The 18987-nt window shown below is 45.2% G+C and overlaps 1 protein-coding gene across 2 annotated transcripts in view; it reads right to left on the reverse strand.

The window, feature by feature from the left end:
- LRP8 (LDL receptor related protein 8) overlaps nucleotides 1-7737 on the reverse strand; it is a 195175-nt gene extending 187438 nt beyond the window's left edge. For both annotated transcript variants that reach the window (XM_081915272.1, XM_081915270.1), the window contains exons 1-2: nucleotides 7549-7737; nucleotides 6541-6660 (exon numbers count right to left, since the gene is read on the reverse strand). In XM_081915272.1, coding sequence (XP_081771398.1) covers nucleotides 6541-6660; nucleotides 7549-7618 — 190 coding nt within the window. In that variant the 5' untranslated portion in view covers nucleotides 7619-7737. The remainder of the gene's footprint in view (nucleotides 1-6540; nucleotides 6661-7548) is intronic.
- Nucleotides 7738-18987: the final 11250 nt, after the last annotated feature.

An 18987-nucleotide genomic window follows, 5' to 3' on the forward strand; every position in this document is an offset into this window, starting at 1 on the left:
GCATCACTGGGCTTTTTAAATCACACTCAGTCTCAAAACATGTTGATGGGAATGCAGAAAACAGTATCGCCAAGAAGCAACACAATATTTATGCCAAATATGTAGAACCCATGCTATTTCTCTTGTACTGGTCATACAAAAGCTCAAAACAGTTATTTTATGCATCCACAAATGGTGGTAATGATTGTGTTCATGAGTTAGAGTCACTGGGAGATGGCATTAGCAGTGATTAGGGCCTTTTGGAGGCTGCAAATGGTTGCCAACAGTGCTTGTGGAATCAAAGGACCAGTCACAATAAAGCATAACCAGTACTAATTATAGTAAACAAACAGAGGGATCAAGGTCTGGGCAAGAGAATGCCCATAGAAGAACCACATACTGGTGAATACCAGATGGTGCCTTTACAAGCAGCTTCTAAGCATCCTAGAAGCTAAAGGACCACTGCTTAGAACAGAATTATGGACTGGATAGAGTTTGGCCTAATGCAGCCTTCCCCCAACCAAATGTTTTGGACTACAACTCTAATCAGCTAGTTGTAGTCCAAAACATCTGGAGGGCAGAAGGTTGGGGCAGGCTGATTTAATCCAACAAGACTTGTCTTGTACTCTTTTAATTTGGCCAAATCAGATGTACAACACTAAGCCTCCAATCAAAGAGAAGTACAGTATCTGGCATTAGCAGTGCCTCTTGCTCAAAATCGTCTCCATCACTAAATTGTCAAAGGCCCATCTGTACCGACACCAATACATTCAGCACTTTTAACAACCCAGAACGCAGCCCAGAGAGAAGGCATCCAAGTGCATTAAGCTTTGCTAATGAGGCCTTGCTCTAGATACTATCTGGCTGACAAGGTAAGTCTGTTCATTGCAAGAGGCACTTACAAAGCAGAAGATGACTATTGCAGGCAAGGTAACCCACACGGTGCAATGTGAACATACACTGCCCCAGGTGATTATTCTTCACCAAAACCAAGACATAGCAACTATCTTGCTAATACAAACTCCAGCCAAGAGCAAAACCCATCCCAGTTATCCCAAAGAAGAGTGATATGATAAAATGCCACCACCTCCTCTCTCTACTTGTGCCATTCCTGGGATTTTTCACAAGCAGTCCAACTATTATGCAGGGTAGAAATGCTAGCAAATTTTACCTGGCCAACTAGGCCAGAACTAATGTATCAGAACAGAATTCAGAAGGTATTATTCAGAGATCTACATTTAACTATGCCTTTGCTCCACAACTGCTTCAGAGACTGTTCCACTGTTTTATGTCTCTGACTCTTAGAAACATTTGCAGCCCCATTGAAAGCAATTTGCTCCAGATCTCTAGGTACTTTTATCACATCCTTTTCACAGCTCCAAGGTGTGCTGAAGGAAGAATGTGCACCAAGTGACTCATTTTTGTTGAAATAATTAGCCCAACTCCCCCACTCCAGCCTATTCATCTCTGCAACTCAAATGTATAAAATACTATGCATTCCACAGCAAGAATACTTTGTCTACAACCAGCTTTTGCCCATGGACACTGAATCTTTTATCATAAACATCTCATCTTATGAAAATAGAAGGCCTGGACTTTTTAGTGAAACTCGTGCTGTGTTGTATGAAGTTGTGGCACTGCTGCTTACAACTGCATACCAGCCCAGGAAATAGGACTTTGTTATACAAACTTGATAAAGAAGACATCTGGTCAGAATGGAGTCTTACTGATATTCCTTAGTACTGTAATTGGCATGGTTATTCATGGTCTGTATGGGGCATTGCAACTGAGAATTTAAAATATATTTTTATGAAGTTCTTTGACTAGCTGTTGTTTTTCTTATTGTGGTGGGAACCCTCATTGTGTATGATTTTGTAACGAAAAACTGCTACAAACAGACAAATATGCATGCTTATCTGTTTTGTTTTTGCCTTCTTATCAAATTCTCCCCACCCTATTCAAAAGGGAGAAGAGGGAGAGAAATGTTCCCAGCAGTATTTAGCTGAAAGACTAGTGGCCAAAAGCAGGGATGTACCATCCCATACCCAATGAATTTTGCAGGAATGCACAAAGTATTTATGTTCCTGAAATATACTCGGAGTCGAGAGTGGATTTCATGCTCTTTATTCAGCTCATAGTGGTGAGGAGGAATGGAAGTTTCCCCAAAATATCTGCTTTATATACATTATTTATACAATGGGCTGCACGTGATTGGCTAATTCCGGGATTCTCCTATAGGCCAATCAGTTTGTGGATTCACTTCCACCTGGAGCTGGATTGGGTGGCTCCTGTGGACCAATCATGCTGCTGCATTGTTCTAGGACCAATCAGACTGCTGCATTTTGGCTCCTATTCAACTCAGTACATAACAGTTCTGTTAAAGCAGGCTTCCTCAACCTCGGCCCTCCAGATGTTTTTGGCCTACAACTCCCATGATCCCTAGCTAGCAGGACCAGTGGTCAGGGATGATAGGAATTGTAGTCTCAAAACATCTGGAGGGCCGAGGTTGAGGAAGCCCACGTTAAAGCTACCAAATTCCACAAAAGAATTTTCCCCATCATGAGATCACCCTTCCCTACTTTAGTCATGTATTCTTCTACAATACACCCCAACAGCCGATGCAAATCCAGCAGTGTCTTTATAACCCAAACCGCAGACCTCAGGCTCTTACCACAGGTCAGGCAGGGATATGACAAAATATGCCAAGAAACACCTTCTTGTGGTTGGCTGATGAACGGACTCTCTTAAATCTAGCATGCCTTTGGCGTAAGACAAGCAACGGGACAGGCAGTAAGGAGGAGTGCAGGAACACCAAGAGCCTGTTCAAAGCAGGATGCTTTCCAGAAGCACAGCAAGTACCGCCAACTCCCCACACCACTTTCCCCCCTCCCCAGAGCAAGATACAGCATAATTTGCTCATTATTGCCATTGCAAATATACCACATTCTTTTTGAAACTGGGAGATATTTAGACCATTACGCCTACAAGGCCTAATTTGTTTTATAAGCCGATTATTTGCAGAAGTAACAGCCTGAACAAAAATAAACATTTCATGTTTTTTGAAGCAGTTAAAATTTAGGGTGAAAATGCTCACTTATGGCTTGCCCCTAAACAGTATACGTTTTGAAGCTGCTTGGGGGTGAGAATTACCTTCTCCCTAGCAATTTACAGTTTATTACTGAGATGCCAATTAACTTTTACCTGCTTGCTGAATTTAATAATAAAAAAGAGGAGGAAGCAAAAAAAATAGAAAGTGTCTGTATAGACCTGGAAGCTTTGCTCCAGTTCTGGTCCTCCTAGACCAGGATTTCCCAGACTTGGGTCTCCAGCTGTTTGTTGGACTACAACTCCCATCATCCCTGGCTAGTAGGACCAATGATCAGAGATGATGGAAGTTGTAGTCCAAGAAACAGCTGGAGACCCAAGTCTGGGAAATGCTGTCCTAGACCCAGAAAGCAATCTGGTCACCACTCATGTTATATTCTTCCTGACAACAGGCTTCCAAACAATACAGCCACAAAACAACAAGTTACATTAATCAGATGTTGCAACCACATATTGAGAAGATGCATTTAAGAAGAGCAGAGGAGGTGAAGAAGAAAAGAGAGAACTTTTAATAGGGAAAAGGAAGCAAGAGTGAATGCAGTCGTACCTTGGTTGTCAAACGCCTTGCGATCAAACGTTTTAGCTCCCAAATGCCGCAAACCGGGAACTGAATGCTCTGGTTTGCGAATATTCTTTGGAACCTGGATGTCTGACGGGACTTCCGATTGGCTGCAGGAGCTTTCTGCAGCCAATCAGAAGCTTTGCAAACATTTTGGGAGTCAAACGGACTTCCGGAATGGATTCTGTTTGACTTCCGAAATCAGCAAAGCTTAAACTAAAAAAGATCGAAGGCAAGAGTCCCCCAACAAGCCCCCTCATCAGAAACCCTGCACAAGGACTTCCACCTGCACAATGAGGCTTTGCCCCTCTTCTCCCTGCTGGGGTCCCTCCCTCAAAGAACTTCCAGAGCAACCTGCAAAAAACAGCTGGAAGAGGAGAGGCCAGACGGCGAAGAAAGAGCTATGAGCAGAGGGCGGTCATTTTCCCATCCTTTGAACCCCTGGAACTGGGTGTGGAGAGTGCAGCTGAATGGGACATAGCTGTGGGCAGACTGAGGAAGTACCAGTCACAGTGAGAGACTAGGGTGATGGTAACCTTTTCAGTAACTCTTCCCATGAGACTTTTGTGGATGAGCTGAGAGTTTGATTCGACCCTGGGTAAGAAGCCAGGGCTGAGAGGCAGTGTCAGAAGGAAAATGAACCGATATTGATTTATATATGCACAAGTAAGTTTGTATCAATGTAACATTTTTATATATAACAATATATTTTTGTAGCATTTTGTTTAAGTTGTCTGTTGTTGCTTCAGCTTTTTGTACACCATTCAGAGGTATAAATATATTAAGTGGTAAAGAAATTAAATAAACATCTTGATACAGGCGTACCACCTCATCTTCTCTTCGCAAAAACTAAGCCTTGAACATTAGCCAGGGATAAAGATTGTGAAATTCTTCAGCAATAAGAGGTAACCAAAGCAAAAGCATGGCATAAGTAGCACAAGTAACCATTTCCCCAGTGCCTGCTATCAACTTATTCCACAGAATAAGCAATTACGATTCATGGAAACAGCACTGAGGACTTCATAAATTACAAATGCAGCATTCATTCATTCATTCAGTAGCAATTTCCCTAAACAACTAGAACATGAGTCTTCAGGCACACACACTTAGTATTTTAGCTCCACCATCAAATAGGAAACTTTACCACGGCTCAGAAGATTAAGCAGGACTTCAACACAAAAGGCATAATGTTCTCCTTCATCTGTCATTAATCTCATGCTCCTCTGCCATTCATAATAGTCAGCATGAATCAACAGCTCATCAAGCTTACATAGCATATTTACTCAGTAAAGCACCCTGACACATGTACATGCTGAAAAGGCAGTGCAGTATAAACTAAAAGTGCCTGACTTGGTCTGGGGAGAGCAGAGTTCAAAACCCCTACTAAGCCATGATGTTCACTTGGTGACCATGAGCCAATCACTAACTGGGAATTGTAGCTCTGTGGGGAGCAAACTACAATTCCCAGGATTTTCTGGGTAAAGCCATCTGCTTTATATAGGGTGGTGTGGATGTGACTCAAATTTCTGGTTTGCTGCTGTTTCACCAGATGGGTATAAAAGGAAGAAGGCAACATTCTTTCTTTTTGGAGCCCCAGATGCACAATAAATTTCTAATTTTTAAAAAAAGAACTTACTGCATTAGCCGCCTAGAGTTCGATTATGTTTTACCTGGACAGCTCGTCATGCAATTTAACTATTCATTTTTCTGCACATAATAAACATACTGCTGTTTTTGAAAACCCAATCTGAGAAAAGGTTTACTTAGGATGATGAACACATAAAATGCCACACACAATAATGTTCACTCCAGATCACAATAATATTAAACAACTTGCGTAAAACAACTTCAAAATTTTGTTTCCTGGAACGCAAGATAAGCCTGAAGGTAGGTTAAGCAATTGGGGAAGTAACTGATATATATTTTTAAAAAACCCCCAAAACAAATAAAACAATAAAAGCCATTTCCCCAGCAGAGTTGAGAAAGTTGCCGCACACTAAGAGAAAGCTCTGTATTTCTGAAACTACTAGAATGAATCATCACCTGCATTGGCACTTGCTGTTAAAGAGCTTAATCATCCCTTGCCCTAAAGGATTCATCATGACTATGCAATACTAAACGGCTTTGAGTGTATAAATTTAGATTGTCAGGCTGCCTCCACACACCACCATGTCCTCTCAGCCTAAACCAATGACAGGGAGGTGTGGCCTTCCAGGGGCAGGGCAAAGGTGAGGCTGGTTCAATGTGTGTCCAGAACTCTTCCTACACACATACACACACACACACACACACACACAGCGCCACTCCTATAAGGGATCCGGTACCATGTGACCTATCTGGCGTTTACCCGGCAGCCAATCAAAAAGTCGCCGGCACAAGAGGCAATTTCATTCATAAACTGGAAGAGGGTGTAATCTTACACAGTGCCACGAAACTTTGAAACGGGATTTCTCTCGCACGGGACCATTTTTGCCAAAGCCAAGCGGGCCAACTGATATTCTGAGCTTCTTAAGAGGGAACCATGAAGCCCTGCGCGGCTTCGCTCCAGGCTGGGAGCCACAGAACTGCATGTAATCCTTTCGAACACAAACGCCCACGTCTCACCTAGGATATAAACTGAAATCCACTCCCTTCCTGCAACCGGGGTCAATCCGCTGATGACACACGTCTCTCGGGAGATGCACGCAGAGCATTGCCCTCGCCATTCTGCCCATCGGGGGAGACCAGGGCAGGCGAAACCGAGCGGGGTCGCGCCTTCATCTCCCCCCCCCCTCCGCAGATACCCCGGCAGAACAGGAGCAGATGCCCCCCCACATCCCCCCCCCAGCCAGCTGTCTTCCCGCTCGCAAGAGAGGATTTGAAAGGGGGCTGATCGCCTCCCCACGCCTGATACTCACGGCAATCTGCCTCGTCACTATTATCTGAGCAATCGTCATCCTCGTCGCATTTCCAAATGGAAGGGATGCACCGCTCATTCCGGCACTGGAACTGGTCCTCTTCGCACTCCTTGGCGGAGCCTGCAAGCGGCAAAGGGACACCCGGAGTTTAGAGGGGTGGTGGGTGGAGGGGGGACCCCCTCCCTCCCTCCTTCCTTCCGATCCCCCAGCCATCCCTTCCACAGCCCGCTTGCAAAACGGCAAGCAAGCCCGGAGCGTTCTAGGCCACGTTCTCGGCGAGAAGGCGCAGAAAAGCGCACAAAGCCCCATCTGCATACAAGGAAGCATCTCCGCCGGGAAACAATGCTCCGCCGCCCCCCCCCCAACCCGGCGCGTGCCCATTTTGGGGAGGCGGCACGGATCGCGCTCGGGAACAGAAGGCAGGCATGGCTCAGGCGGGATGACAACAGCAGCAGCAGCAGCAGCAACAACAACAAAGGGTCATTTCAAGCCAAGTGGGAGAAGGTGCGGGAGCCGCCGCTGTTTCTTCTTAAAACATAAGCCTCACCCCCCGGCAATGTTTCAAAAAGAGATGGGGGGGGGGCGATGAGAGCCAAAGGTGCAGATATGTCACCTTTCCTCAGCCCAATTCCTGAAGGCACATTGTATTAGCTCAGTTGGGGGGGGGGTGGGCGGTAATGACCGATGGCAAATCGAAACGGTGCTGATCGGACCACAGCTAAATAGGAAGGATGTCCTCTGGAAAAGGTGTCCCCAGGTGAGAGGTGTCGTCCTCCCCCCCCCCCCCGGCTTTGGCTTAAAGCGATTATCCCCTTGGAGCAGTTTGCACCGGGATATCCGTGGCTCTGTGCGCCTTGCCCCTTTGCGCGCACACGCACCTCCGGGGTGGCCTCTGGGTCCCACCCGCCAAGCCGAGGGTCGGCCAGGAGTTTGGGGGCAGCCAGCGCGCGCCTGGCGCTCGCCCGCTCTCTCGGCTACGCCGCCCGTGCCGCCCGCCCACCCACCCACCTTTGGCGATGTGCAGCTTGACGAGCAGCAGGTGGAAGAGCAGCAACCTGGTGAGAGCTGGCCGGCACATGGCGTCCCCTCCTCGGCGGCTATGGGCCCCTGCGCGGCTGCCTCTCGCATGCAGCCTTCGCCAGCCGAGCGCGAACTGCGGGCGGCTGCTTCCTCCTCCCGCGTGTGTGCATTTCAGCCCGAGCCAGTGACGCTCCCGACTGGGCGGGATTTCAGCGAGCGAGCCAGCCAGACCTGGGCAGGCCCGCCCGCCCGGCAGGCGGCACCACGTGGGCGGCCGGCAGGCAGGCAGGCAGGCAAGCGGGGCCAGCCCTACAGCCAGTCCCCCTCCAAGGCACACTCTCGCCCCTCTAGGGCTGGGAAGCCTTCGGAGCCAGCAGTGGGGTGCGCGGGGCGGCAGCTGCTGGCGGTTTCCACCAATCATCTTGCTCGCTTCCGGCAGGATTCCTGGAGGCAACCCACCGTTGTTTCTTTACTAAAAGTGGGAGGGGGGGAGAACCAGCAGGACTTCGCCCACCGGGTGATCGAAGAGGCCACCAGCACGGAAGCTTAGCCGGCTTTGGCTTGCTCGGAGCCTGGATGGGTGACGACCTGGGAACCACGTGTAAACCCGCTTGGGTTCCGCAGCTGCTCCAGAGTGAAAGTGCCAGGCGTGCTTCTCTGAGGAAGGAATGCACTGTCCTGGACCATGCCCCCCCACAATGTATGAAGGCTTCCTCTGCTGATCTTAACACCCAGGAAGGTGAATTGGGAATGAACTGGCAACCAATGCAATGGTTTTAACAATAAAACATTATGCAAATTTATGCAAATGTGTTCTAAAGGAAACTCCAGCCAGTAATCTGGCTGCTGTATTTTGGACCAGTTGAAGTTTCCAAGTTATCTTCATGAGTACCCGCCCCCCTCCCAAACACATTGCAATATTCCAGTGTGGAAGTTTTCAGTGTATGGAGTATCATCTCTATCCCAAAGGGTCCAGTGAACCAGCTGGAGTGGGAAATTGGCACTCCTGTGTGCTCACTGGAAGGACAGATCGTGAAGCTGAGGCTCCAATACTTTGGCCACCTCATGAGAAGAGAAGACTCCCTGGAAAAGACCCTGATGTTGGGAAAGATGGAGGGCACAGGGAGAAGGGGACAACAGAGGACGAGATGGTTGGACAGTGTTCTCGAAGCTACAAACATGAGTCTGACCAAACTGCGGGAGGCAGTGGAAGACAGAAGTGCCTGGCGTGCTCTGGTCCATGGGGTCACGAAGAGTCAGACACAACTAAACGACTAAACAACAACAACAGGCACCAAGGCCACCTGGGCCTCAAGTAATAATGTTGGATTCAGGAGAAACTCCAGCCTATGAACCTGCTCCTTCCAAGTCGTGTTACTACCTCCTGGACTTGAAAACTTGGATTACATCATACTTCTGGCATTTCAGAATTCAGTTTCAATTTGTTGGCCCACATCCAGCCTATCATTGCCTCCAAACACCTGTTTAGCACCTCAGCCCCCTCTCCTGATTGAGAAGGTACAAGCTTGGGTGCCACCTGCATATTGGTGCACTCCAAAATTCCTGGGGTTGCCTTCTAGAAGCTTCAGACAGAGGTTAAATAGAAAGCAAAACAAGATGGAACCCTGTGGAACACCACAGGAAAATCCCCATGGCGTTGAACAGTGCCCCTCCATAACTTTCTGGAAACACACCTCAATTTAGGAGCAGAGCAGCAGCAAGTGCCCCCAACCTGCACCTCCTTGAACCACTCTGGAAGGATACTGTGGTCAGTGGTACTGAAAGCTGCTGAGAGGTCTAGAACCAGCACGGTCATGCTCCCCACATCTCACTCCTGAAAAATGTTATCATTAACCAGGATGACCATTGTAGTTTTGGTGCCATGACCAGGCATGAAGCCAGACTGAAATGAATCCAGATATTCAAGCATTCCTGAAAAACCTTGTTCCAAAAAGGTTTGTGGTGAAATTTGTGAAAAGCACAAATAAATACACCATAAAACAGAACACAAAAATGCCATAACCTTGTTTTTTACCTGAGCCTTTTGCAAAATAGCCCCATCAGCTTACAGTTATTCTTTCTGTATTTCATGCCATGCCCTTGCCCTTTACCAAATCTCCAACAACTAATGCTCAGAGATCCTGGCTTAGAAGACACAGACTCCAAATCTCGATTTGGTTATACAGTGGTACCTTGGGTTACATACGCTTCAGGTTACAGACTCCGCTAACCCAGAAATAGTACCTCAGGTTAAGAACCTTGCTTCAAGATGGGAACAGAAATCGTGCTCCGGCGGCCCGGCAGCAGCGGGAGGCCCCATTAGCTAAAGTGGTGCTTCAGGTTAAGAACAGTTTCAGGTTAAGAACGAACCTCCGGAACAAATTAAGTACTTAACCCGAGGTACCACTGTAGCTACCTCCCAACCAGTGGTATCAGTCTGGCCCTAATAGGTGTGCTACATGTAGCTAGAAGGAAGGATGAACTGTGAACCAGGTTTTAGGAGGCAGAACTATGTGGGTGCATGAGAAGGAAGCAAAGCTGGAGGTATAGAGGCAGAACAGGTATACCTAATGAAGTTTATGAGAGCTGAGGGGGTGGAAGATCTGGCAAGCTTAGAAAGCAGCAGTGTTTCTTCAGTTTCATAACTGAAACCATGACATCAAACACCAAAAGATGTAATCCTGTAAAAATACAGATTAGCACATAATAGATTATTTATTTAGAGCATTTGTACCCCGCTCTTCAGCCAAAAAAAGCTCCCAGAGCAGCTTACATACTATCAAAACAAGACAGTCTCTGCCCACAGGCTTTAGATCTAAAAGAAAAATCCCATGACAAGGGACAACGAGTATATGTAATGTTATATGTAATAATGATTTGCACTATTTGTTCATTGCACAATATTAGGATTTTTCTTTTCCCTCCCAGGCAGATACATCTCTGGGTGTAAGTTGGCTCTTGTACTAGTGCTACTGGAGAATATCAAGCAATTAACCCCCCCCCCCAGTGACTTTATTCAAAGGCATGTTGGTACATGTATTTCATTTTGGCTGGGAATGGATGTTCTGAACCTGGAAACTTGTTGATAGAGATTTTCGATGGGAATGGTTGTTTAAAGGTTAAAGCTTTGGAACAGGAGTATCATATAAAGAAAGGTGGGTGGGTGTTTGTGTTTACAACTTATAATAATAATATAATAATAATTTATTATTTATACCCCGCCCATCTGGCTGGGCCTCCCCAGCCACTCTGGGCGGCTTCCATAAAAACCAAAAATACAGTAAAATATCACACGTTAAAAACTTCCCTGAACAGGGCTGCCTTAAGATGTCTTCTGAATGTCAGGTAGTTGTTTATCGCTTTGACATCTGCTGGAAGGGCGTTCCACAGGGCGGGCGCCACTACCGAGAAGGCCCTCTGCCTGGTTCCCTGTAGCTTTGCTACTCGCAATGAGGGAACCGCCAGAAGGCCCTCGGCGCTGGACCTCAGCGTCCGGGCAGAATGATGGGGGTGGAGACGCTCCTTCAGGTATACTGGACCCGAGGCTGTTTAGGGCTTTAAAGGTCAGCACCAACACTTTGAATTGTGCTCGGAAACGTACTGGGAGCCAATGTAGGTCTTTCAAGACCAGTGTTATATGGTCTCGGCGGCCGCTCCCAGTCACCAGTCTAGCTGCCGCATTCTGGATTAGTTGTAGTTTCCGAGTCACCTTCAAAGGTAGCCCCACGTAGAGTGCATTGCAGTAGTCCAAGCGGGAGATAACCAGAGCATGCACCACTCTGGCGAGACAGTCCGCAGGCAGATAGGGTCTCAGCCTACGTACCAGATGGAGCTGGTACACAGCTGCCCTGGACACAGATTTGACCTGTGCCTCCATGGACAGCTGTGAGTCCAAAATGACTCCCAGGCTGCGCACCTGGTCCTTCAGGGGCACAGTTACCCCATTCAGGACCAGGGAATCCTCCACACCTGCCCGCCTCCTGTCCCCCAGAAACAGTACTTCTGTCTTGTCAGGATTCAACCTCAATCTGTTAGCCGCCATCCATCCTCCAACCGCCTCCAAACACTCACACAGGACCTTCACTGCCCTCACTGGTTCTGATTTAAAAGAGAGGTAGAGCTGGGTATCATCCGCATACTGATGAACACCCAGCCCAAACCTCCTGATGATCTCTCCCAGCGGCTGCATGTAAATGTTGAAAAGCATGGGGGAGAGGACAGAACCCTGAGGCACCCCACAAGTGAGAGCCCAGGGGTCTGAACACTCATCCCCCACCACCACTTTCTGAACACGGCCCAGGAGGAAGGAGCGGAACCACTGTAGGACAGTGCCCCCAGCTCCCAGCCCCTCAAGAAGGTCCAGAAGGATGTTATGGTCGATGGTATCAAACGCCGCTGAGAGATCCAGCAGAACTAGGAAACAGCTCTCACCTTTGTCCCTAGCCCTCCGGAGATCATCAACCAGTGCGACCAAGGCAGTTTCAGTCCCATGATGAGGCCTGAATCCCGACTGGAAGGGATCCAAATGGTCCGCTTCTTCCAGGCGTGCCTGGAGTTGTTCGGCAACCGCTCGCTCAATCACCTTGCCCAAGAATGGAAGATTTGAGACTGGGCGATAGTTGGCCATTGTGGCCGCATCTAAAGATGGTTTTTTCAGCGGGTCTGGGAAGGCTCCCTCACGGAGGGAAGCATTCACCACCCCACGAAGCCCATCACCCAGTCCTTCCCGGCTAGCTTTTATAAGCCAGGATGGGCAAGGATCCAGGAGACAGGTGGTTGGTTTCACTCGTCCAAGCAGCCTGTCCACATCCTCGGAGGTAACAAACTTGATTTGACCTGGGATGTATTTATTGTGCAAGTGTACTGAGTGCTGTTGTCAATGTTGATGTGGGGAGACTGAGTGCAAAACTGCATAGTGATTGCCAAATGTGTTCCTTACACAAAGGACACTCATGTTATTTAGAACAAAATGAAGTTACTGTTCTAGAATCATCACACATGCACACATTTGTAACTGAGTAGAGGTGCACTCTGTGCATGCTCATGTCATTTATTTCTGAGGCTCAGAATTCTTAATCATGTCTTCCAACTTCTCAAATTAAACCCTTGGGGATGTGTCATGCTTTGATTGGATAGAATACTGTCTGCCCCTTTTAATTCTCAGTAAGCCTGCTGCCAAGGGTCTTCCCTTTAAAATTCAAAAAATACAAGATCTGGAGGCCTAATTTTAAATTCCCCCTCTGTACTTCAGGTTCATTGTATGACATTGGCTATGTTATTCTGGTACATTTTCAATCAAAGAGATAGCCATGGTTTACAGCAGAAACTAAATCCCCAGAATCCTAAAAATTTACTATGATTTACTTTGCAGGGTTGTTGTGAGGATAAAAAGACTATGGCAAACTTAAAATGCTATTACAGAAAGTAGCCTGGTGCATGGGATGGTTCAGATGATAACACCCTGTGCAGAGCCTATATGTAGTATGCGAGCATGGATTGCACTCTGCCTGCACACCTCACCCAGACAAGCCTGTCTCAGGTGACAGCCACACACTGGATTTGCCGAGGACCTACATGTGAACTCTAATGTTTGTAGACTTGAATATCCTGGTTGTGTCCCAGACACATTTTTCTTTGATTTTTTAGATTGGGATTTTTTATGATTCCAAACCTCCCCTTTCCCAGTTCAAAATTGGCACTAGGAAGGCTGGAGATGGACTTCTTATTTTGATTATTCCATATTTATCAGTATTACTTTCATATCCATTCCCTCGTGACTATCCAAACAGAGGCACCCCAAACTCTTCCCTGTATCCTCCTCTGCCCAAGCACATGACTCATGAAAACAAGCAACTTAAAAGAGGACAGACAAAAAGACAACTCCTGCATTTCATACTGAAATATCAAAACTAGAGTACTGTGCAAACTGTGATTGTGCACCATAAGTGCAAATAGTGCAGTGAGAGACTAGCCAAAATCACAAAACTGCTCCATATTAAATGCCCCTGTAATAATTAAAGCAGACTCACCATACTCTTAAAAAAGTGTTCATATACTTTTGGAACAATCAAATATGCAAAAAGTTTTAAAATAGCAATGCAGATTCATGAAATCACAGTCTTGGGAAGATTAATAAATAGGGGCACACTGGTTGGGAAAAAACTTAATGTTTTCCCTTTAAGGAATAAGCTTGACACAATGTAATCAATTGTGGAGTTAGCTATTGCCTTTGATTGTAACTAGTCCATTGACAGCTTATTATGTATCAACACCAATTTATTCAAACATGTTATCTTAGTTTTCAGCATGCTGATTTAGAGCACACTTGTGGTAAATGAGCATGTGATAAATGAGCCAAAATACCTAATTTGTTCTAAGCCATTACAATCTATCAGGCCCTGCCACATTTGAAAAAGAGTGTCCAAAAATTACAATTTGGCTCCACACATTTCAAAATCACTTGTTCGGGAGCAAATACCAATGTAGTCGATGGAATTATGCTGGTATAATATCATTGTAAATGTGCAAAGCATACAGCCTAGAGATTACTCTTGATGGAGGTAAAGCAGCTTTAGCTGTAAGTTACTGGCATTGTATTTATAAACCCAATTTAGCTACAATGCTTCCTTTGCTGGAAATGTGGACAAAAATGAAGAAGGAAAAAATAAACACAGACTTTCCACAGAAACCTGGATTTAGCACCAGCCAGCTTAAAATCAATGATGATTTTACTCAGCACTCGAAAGTATATCTTTGTATAAGGCAAACCAATGAACAACAATTACAGAAAAGAGCAATACAGACTAATAAATTACAAGTCAGTCAGACACTTACAATTGATCGTCCCATTCTTCATAACACAGGCAAAGCCATTTGTTTGATTACTAAATGATTTGTAACTTCTTGGAGTCTCTGGAGAGCCACTTGCTTAATTCCCTGGTGACCATGTGCTAAAAATGCTCAGGCCCAGCAGGCACCGTTATGTTAGATTCTTCATTATGCCAATGTTCCTGAAGGGATACAGCACAAAAAACAGAGATGGGATTGCTGTGTTAATTACCATGTTAATTGAACATTTCCTTGATCTCAGAATTTAATTAGACCTGTAGCACCTCTCATTTTGTTCTTATGACATGGTGCACAAAATTTCATGTGGAATCAGACGGAGGGAGGGATGCAAAGGACCACACAGAACCTCCACAGGTGTATCAGAGCTTCCGAGAGCCTCCCTTCCTAACTGTGCAGCTTGGGAAAAAACACTCAAGTCCAGGTGTCCTCTAAGACGACATTCAATGCAGCACAAGGATCTGCAGTCGAAAGAGGAAACTGCATAAATTCAAGTGTGTACATGGAAGTATTTTGGCACAGGAATATCTGGATCACACCCATACAGATGAAAAAGAATCGCAGAATATCATTTGGGTAACAGCTCTCGACCATCTTAATAGCTCCCCACAGATCAATTCATACAGCAGGTTTCCCCACCCGCCTCTCCAGCAAAGATGTTCATGCCTCACATTTTTCTCTGAATTTCCATTATTTTATGTTGATGCATTCTCTGAGTAACTGACATGCTGGCAGACATTGCGTGAATACCAAAGTTTAAATTTCCAAGAGGTAGTTGTGGAGAGATTTTGCTCCTCACTATAGTCTCCCACTTTTACCCCACATGCATGATGAGCAACAGCAAAAACCACACCATGTTTCTTAATGCAGAAGGCAATTCAAATCTTAAGGTAGAAACCCTTACCAAATGGAGAGGTGGTTGTCTGTATTGGGCTTTTTCATGAGGTTGAATGGATAGCGAAACCACTTGTGGATAGCAGCAAAAAAGCTCTCTGCTGTTGGGATGGAAGAAGTACGGGTAGGAATCCCGTTTAATGACATTGCATCACAGGAAAACAATGCACAGAGACCACTCCCTGGTGTGGGTTGAGGCTGCTCTGTCACCTTTGGTGTGACAATGGAGATCAGTGTGTTTACACAATCTTGGTATGACAATTGATTCAGTTGTATCTGTGTCGCTGAGTTGGGTGAATGCAGCAGACTTCATTCAAAGACATTTCAAGGAGTTGTGGTGTGTGGCCTCCCCTGAAACAGACCGCTCTCCTTGCCACCTGTACCATTGAAAGGGGTCAGACACTGGCATACCGCAAATCTTCCAGCATTGCAGTGGCAGTAGTAGAATGTGGGCTTTGGTCTGCACCACGTCTGGGGTCTTTTGGATTATCTTGCAGGCGTAAAGTACAGAAACACCAGCGAATAGAAAATCCCTAGTAGTATGCTTGTTCAGTATTGATATTAACTGGTAATGTTTAAATAGGGTTTCCAGGGTAGGGTAGAGCTCTTCAAATACTGGCTTGCCTGAATGTGACACAAGGTGAAATTGCAATGCTAAACACCCTCCAAAACTGGCGGCACGTAATTCCTCTTCTCACACAGAAAAGTAAATGAACATAGAAGCGCTTGTCAGGATGGCAAATTAAACATATTTGAAGGGAGGCTTCGCTGAAAAATAAACACTCAAAAGTCCAATTTTCGAACGCAGAGAGTTTTTGCATGCTCACTTCTTGGTTTATTGGATGGATTAATAATCTTTGCATTATTAAGCCCTCGCTGACCCAAGACTACCAGTCACTGGTCTGCATGAAAAATGAATGTGCAGTGTGTTACACAGAAGCCCTAACAGTCACATTTCCTAGAGGAAAAATGAGGAAGAAAGAACAAAAGCCCACAAGACTCTGCTTTTCAAAAAAAAAAAAACCAAACACCTTAAAATTCATATCCACAGGCTAACTCATAAATACAGTCTAGGCAACAAATGAAAATGCTATGTCTAATTATTTCCCAAGCACCTATACATAGCCGTTAATCAGTAATAAGTCAAGAAATAATTGCCCTGAGCTAATGATGGGGTATAGGTGTGCTTTTTTTCAACCTACTGTGTGCAATAGAGCTTCATGGATATGGTAACAGCTCCCAGAGAGGGAGCTACAAGTCTATTGCAGCAAACATGAGAATTTCTTTTAGTACCAAAAAGACTTAACACGTTTATTGTAGCATACTTATTAGTTATGCATTCTATTTTTATTACAGTAGTACCCCGGGTTACATACATTTCAGGTTACATATGCTTCAGGTTACAGACTCCGCTAATCCAGAAATAGTACCTTGGGTTAAGAACTTTGCTTCAGGATGAGAACAGAAATCGTGCTCCGGTGGCACGGCGGCAGCACGAGGCCCCATTAGCTAAAGTAGTGCTTCAGGTTCAGAACAGTTTCAGGTTAAGAACAGACCTCCGGAATGAATTAAGTACTTAACCCGAAGTACCACTGTATATAGTTAGTTTTTCTATATTATATGGTTATAATTATATATAACATTATATATCCTATTGCATATATATCATATATAACAATATAATTATTTTGTTAGCATTTTGAGGTGTCACTCTGTTGTGTTTCTGAACACAGCAGTAAGTTTTATGCTGACCTGTGATCCTGAAGTACCTTCAAGGATATATATCCACTACTCCTGCTAATTTCCTAACACATCCTATAATAGTGGCAACAGCTTTAGGAAATGCAAGGTTCTTGGACTTGAGTCCAGTGCAGTGACAAGTAACTGCCCCATCAGCGTAAGGATTTATGCTTACACAATGGGAATTTTCCACCCACTCTCCCCCATGGCTTAACTCTGTTTTAGGAGTTCCCTCAGATTGGAAGAGGAGGGTAGGAATGTCCCAATACAGAAGCATAAATCATTGCACTGATGGGATGGTTACTTAGCACTATATTTAGTTTCCACCCCCCATTGTACAATGGATGGGGTTCAGTGTCAGTTTTGAATGTGAGAACCCAGATATGCAAATCCTTCCTCAGCTATAAAACTCCTAGGGTAGCTTTGAGTCTGTCACTGTCTCTCACAGTGATCTCAAAGAATAGTAAGACTGATACGATCCTAGCTCCACTTTACCATACCTCTGAGTAGACTTGGTCAGAACTGCTCTGCAAGGCTGCAGTTTATGTAAAGTAAATAAGCATAGGCTTTCACTGAGCAATGATGCTCTGAAGAAGGGCTGGATAAATGTTAATAACTCCATTCCATTCATGCTGAATCAATATATAAATTTCAGTGCAATGTACAACTGTGAGGCTGTAAGCCTATGCACACTTACCTGGGAGCATTGAACATAGTAAATAAAGCATTGTGCTGTTAAACATGTATTTTAAAGCTCCCATTGAGGATAAGAATGGTAAGTCCAAAGACAGAGCAGCTTTATTGCTATAAGCATCCATTTTTTTTCTTGTACATCTCCTCCCCCCATGCAATTCAATTTATAAACAAAGGATTATGTCTTATTTATGACTTGCTAAAAGAAAGCTTGCTGCAGTTGCTGAAGGGCTCTGAGATCAACCAAGATGATATTCAAGTATGAAGGCAACACCATTTCTTAATGTGGAGAAAACATGCAGAGAACAAATCCAGGTTGCCTTTACCAGAAGTAAGAGGTGAGGATACCATCTGTTTTGCATAGTGATTTGTATATCACCTTCAAATCAACTTAAGAATCAAGATGATCTAAGATGCTTTCAATCTGCAGTCTTTCAGTCATCATACAAAGGTCGCCACCAAGTAGTCAGTATTTTGTGGAAGAGATTTTAGCACAATGTACCTATGCAAATGCAGGTTTGCGTAATTAAAGCACGCCAGTGCAAAAAAAGAAGACTTTTTACAGCTGGGAAGGTGATGGGGAAATGCACTCAGGAGAAGTGGTGGAGGTGTTGGACCAATGTTTGGATATGGTGATGGGCTGGATGCAAGCTGAATCCTGAAAAGACAGAGGTGTTATATGTCCCAGGTTCTCATATCCAGGAGGTGGGTAGGTGGCCTGCCCTGGATGGGGTTGCACACCCCTGGAAGGAGCAGGTTTGTAGTTTAGGAGTCTCCTGGATTCAATGCTGTCACTAGAGACTCATATGGCCTCAGTGGCTAGGAATGCCCCTTTTCAGCTCTGGCTGATTTGCCAGTTTTGTCCCCTTTTGGATAGAGATGACTTGGCTTTTGACACATGAGATGTATACTTTTAGCACCCACCTTATTTCTATAACTGGAACTTGTTTAAAACTGTTTTTAATATTGTGCTGTAATGTTGTGTTTCAGTGCTGGAACCTGCCCTGGGAGCTTAGGGTAAAGGGCAGGTAGTAAATTTTATAACAACAACAGGAAAAACAATTGATTAATGGGGAGGCATACAACCACCACACACAAGCAAACCAGGATGAATGTTCATTGTCATATATCCTTTCCACAAACAAATCAGAACAAATGCTCAATACGGACCATGTAAACCTTCATGTAAATTTTAAGCAAGCAAATCAGGAGTGGGCATAATAAAAACCAAGTTTATCGGGAGGAGCTCAGAGG

This window comes from Podarcis melisellensis (assembly GCF_964234715.1).
Source record: "Podarcis melisellensis genome assembly, chromosome: 6".
NCBI classification, from domain to species: domain Eukaryota; kingdom Metazoa; phylum Chordata; class Lepidosauria; order Squamata; family Lacertidae; genus Podarcis; species Podarcis melisellensis.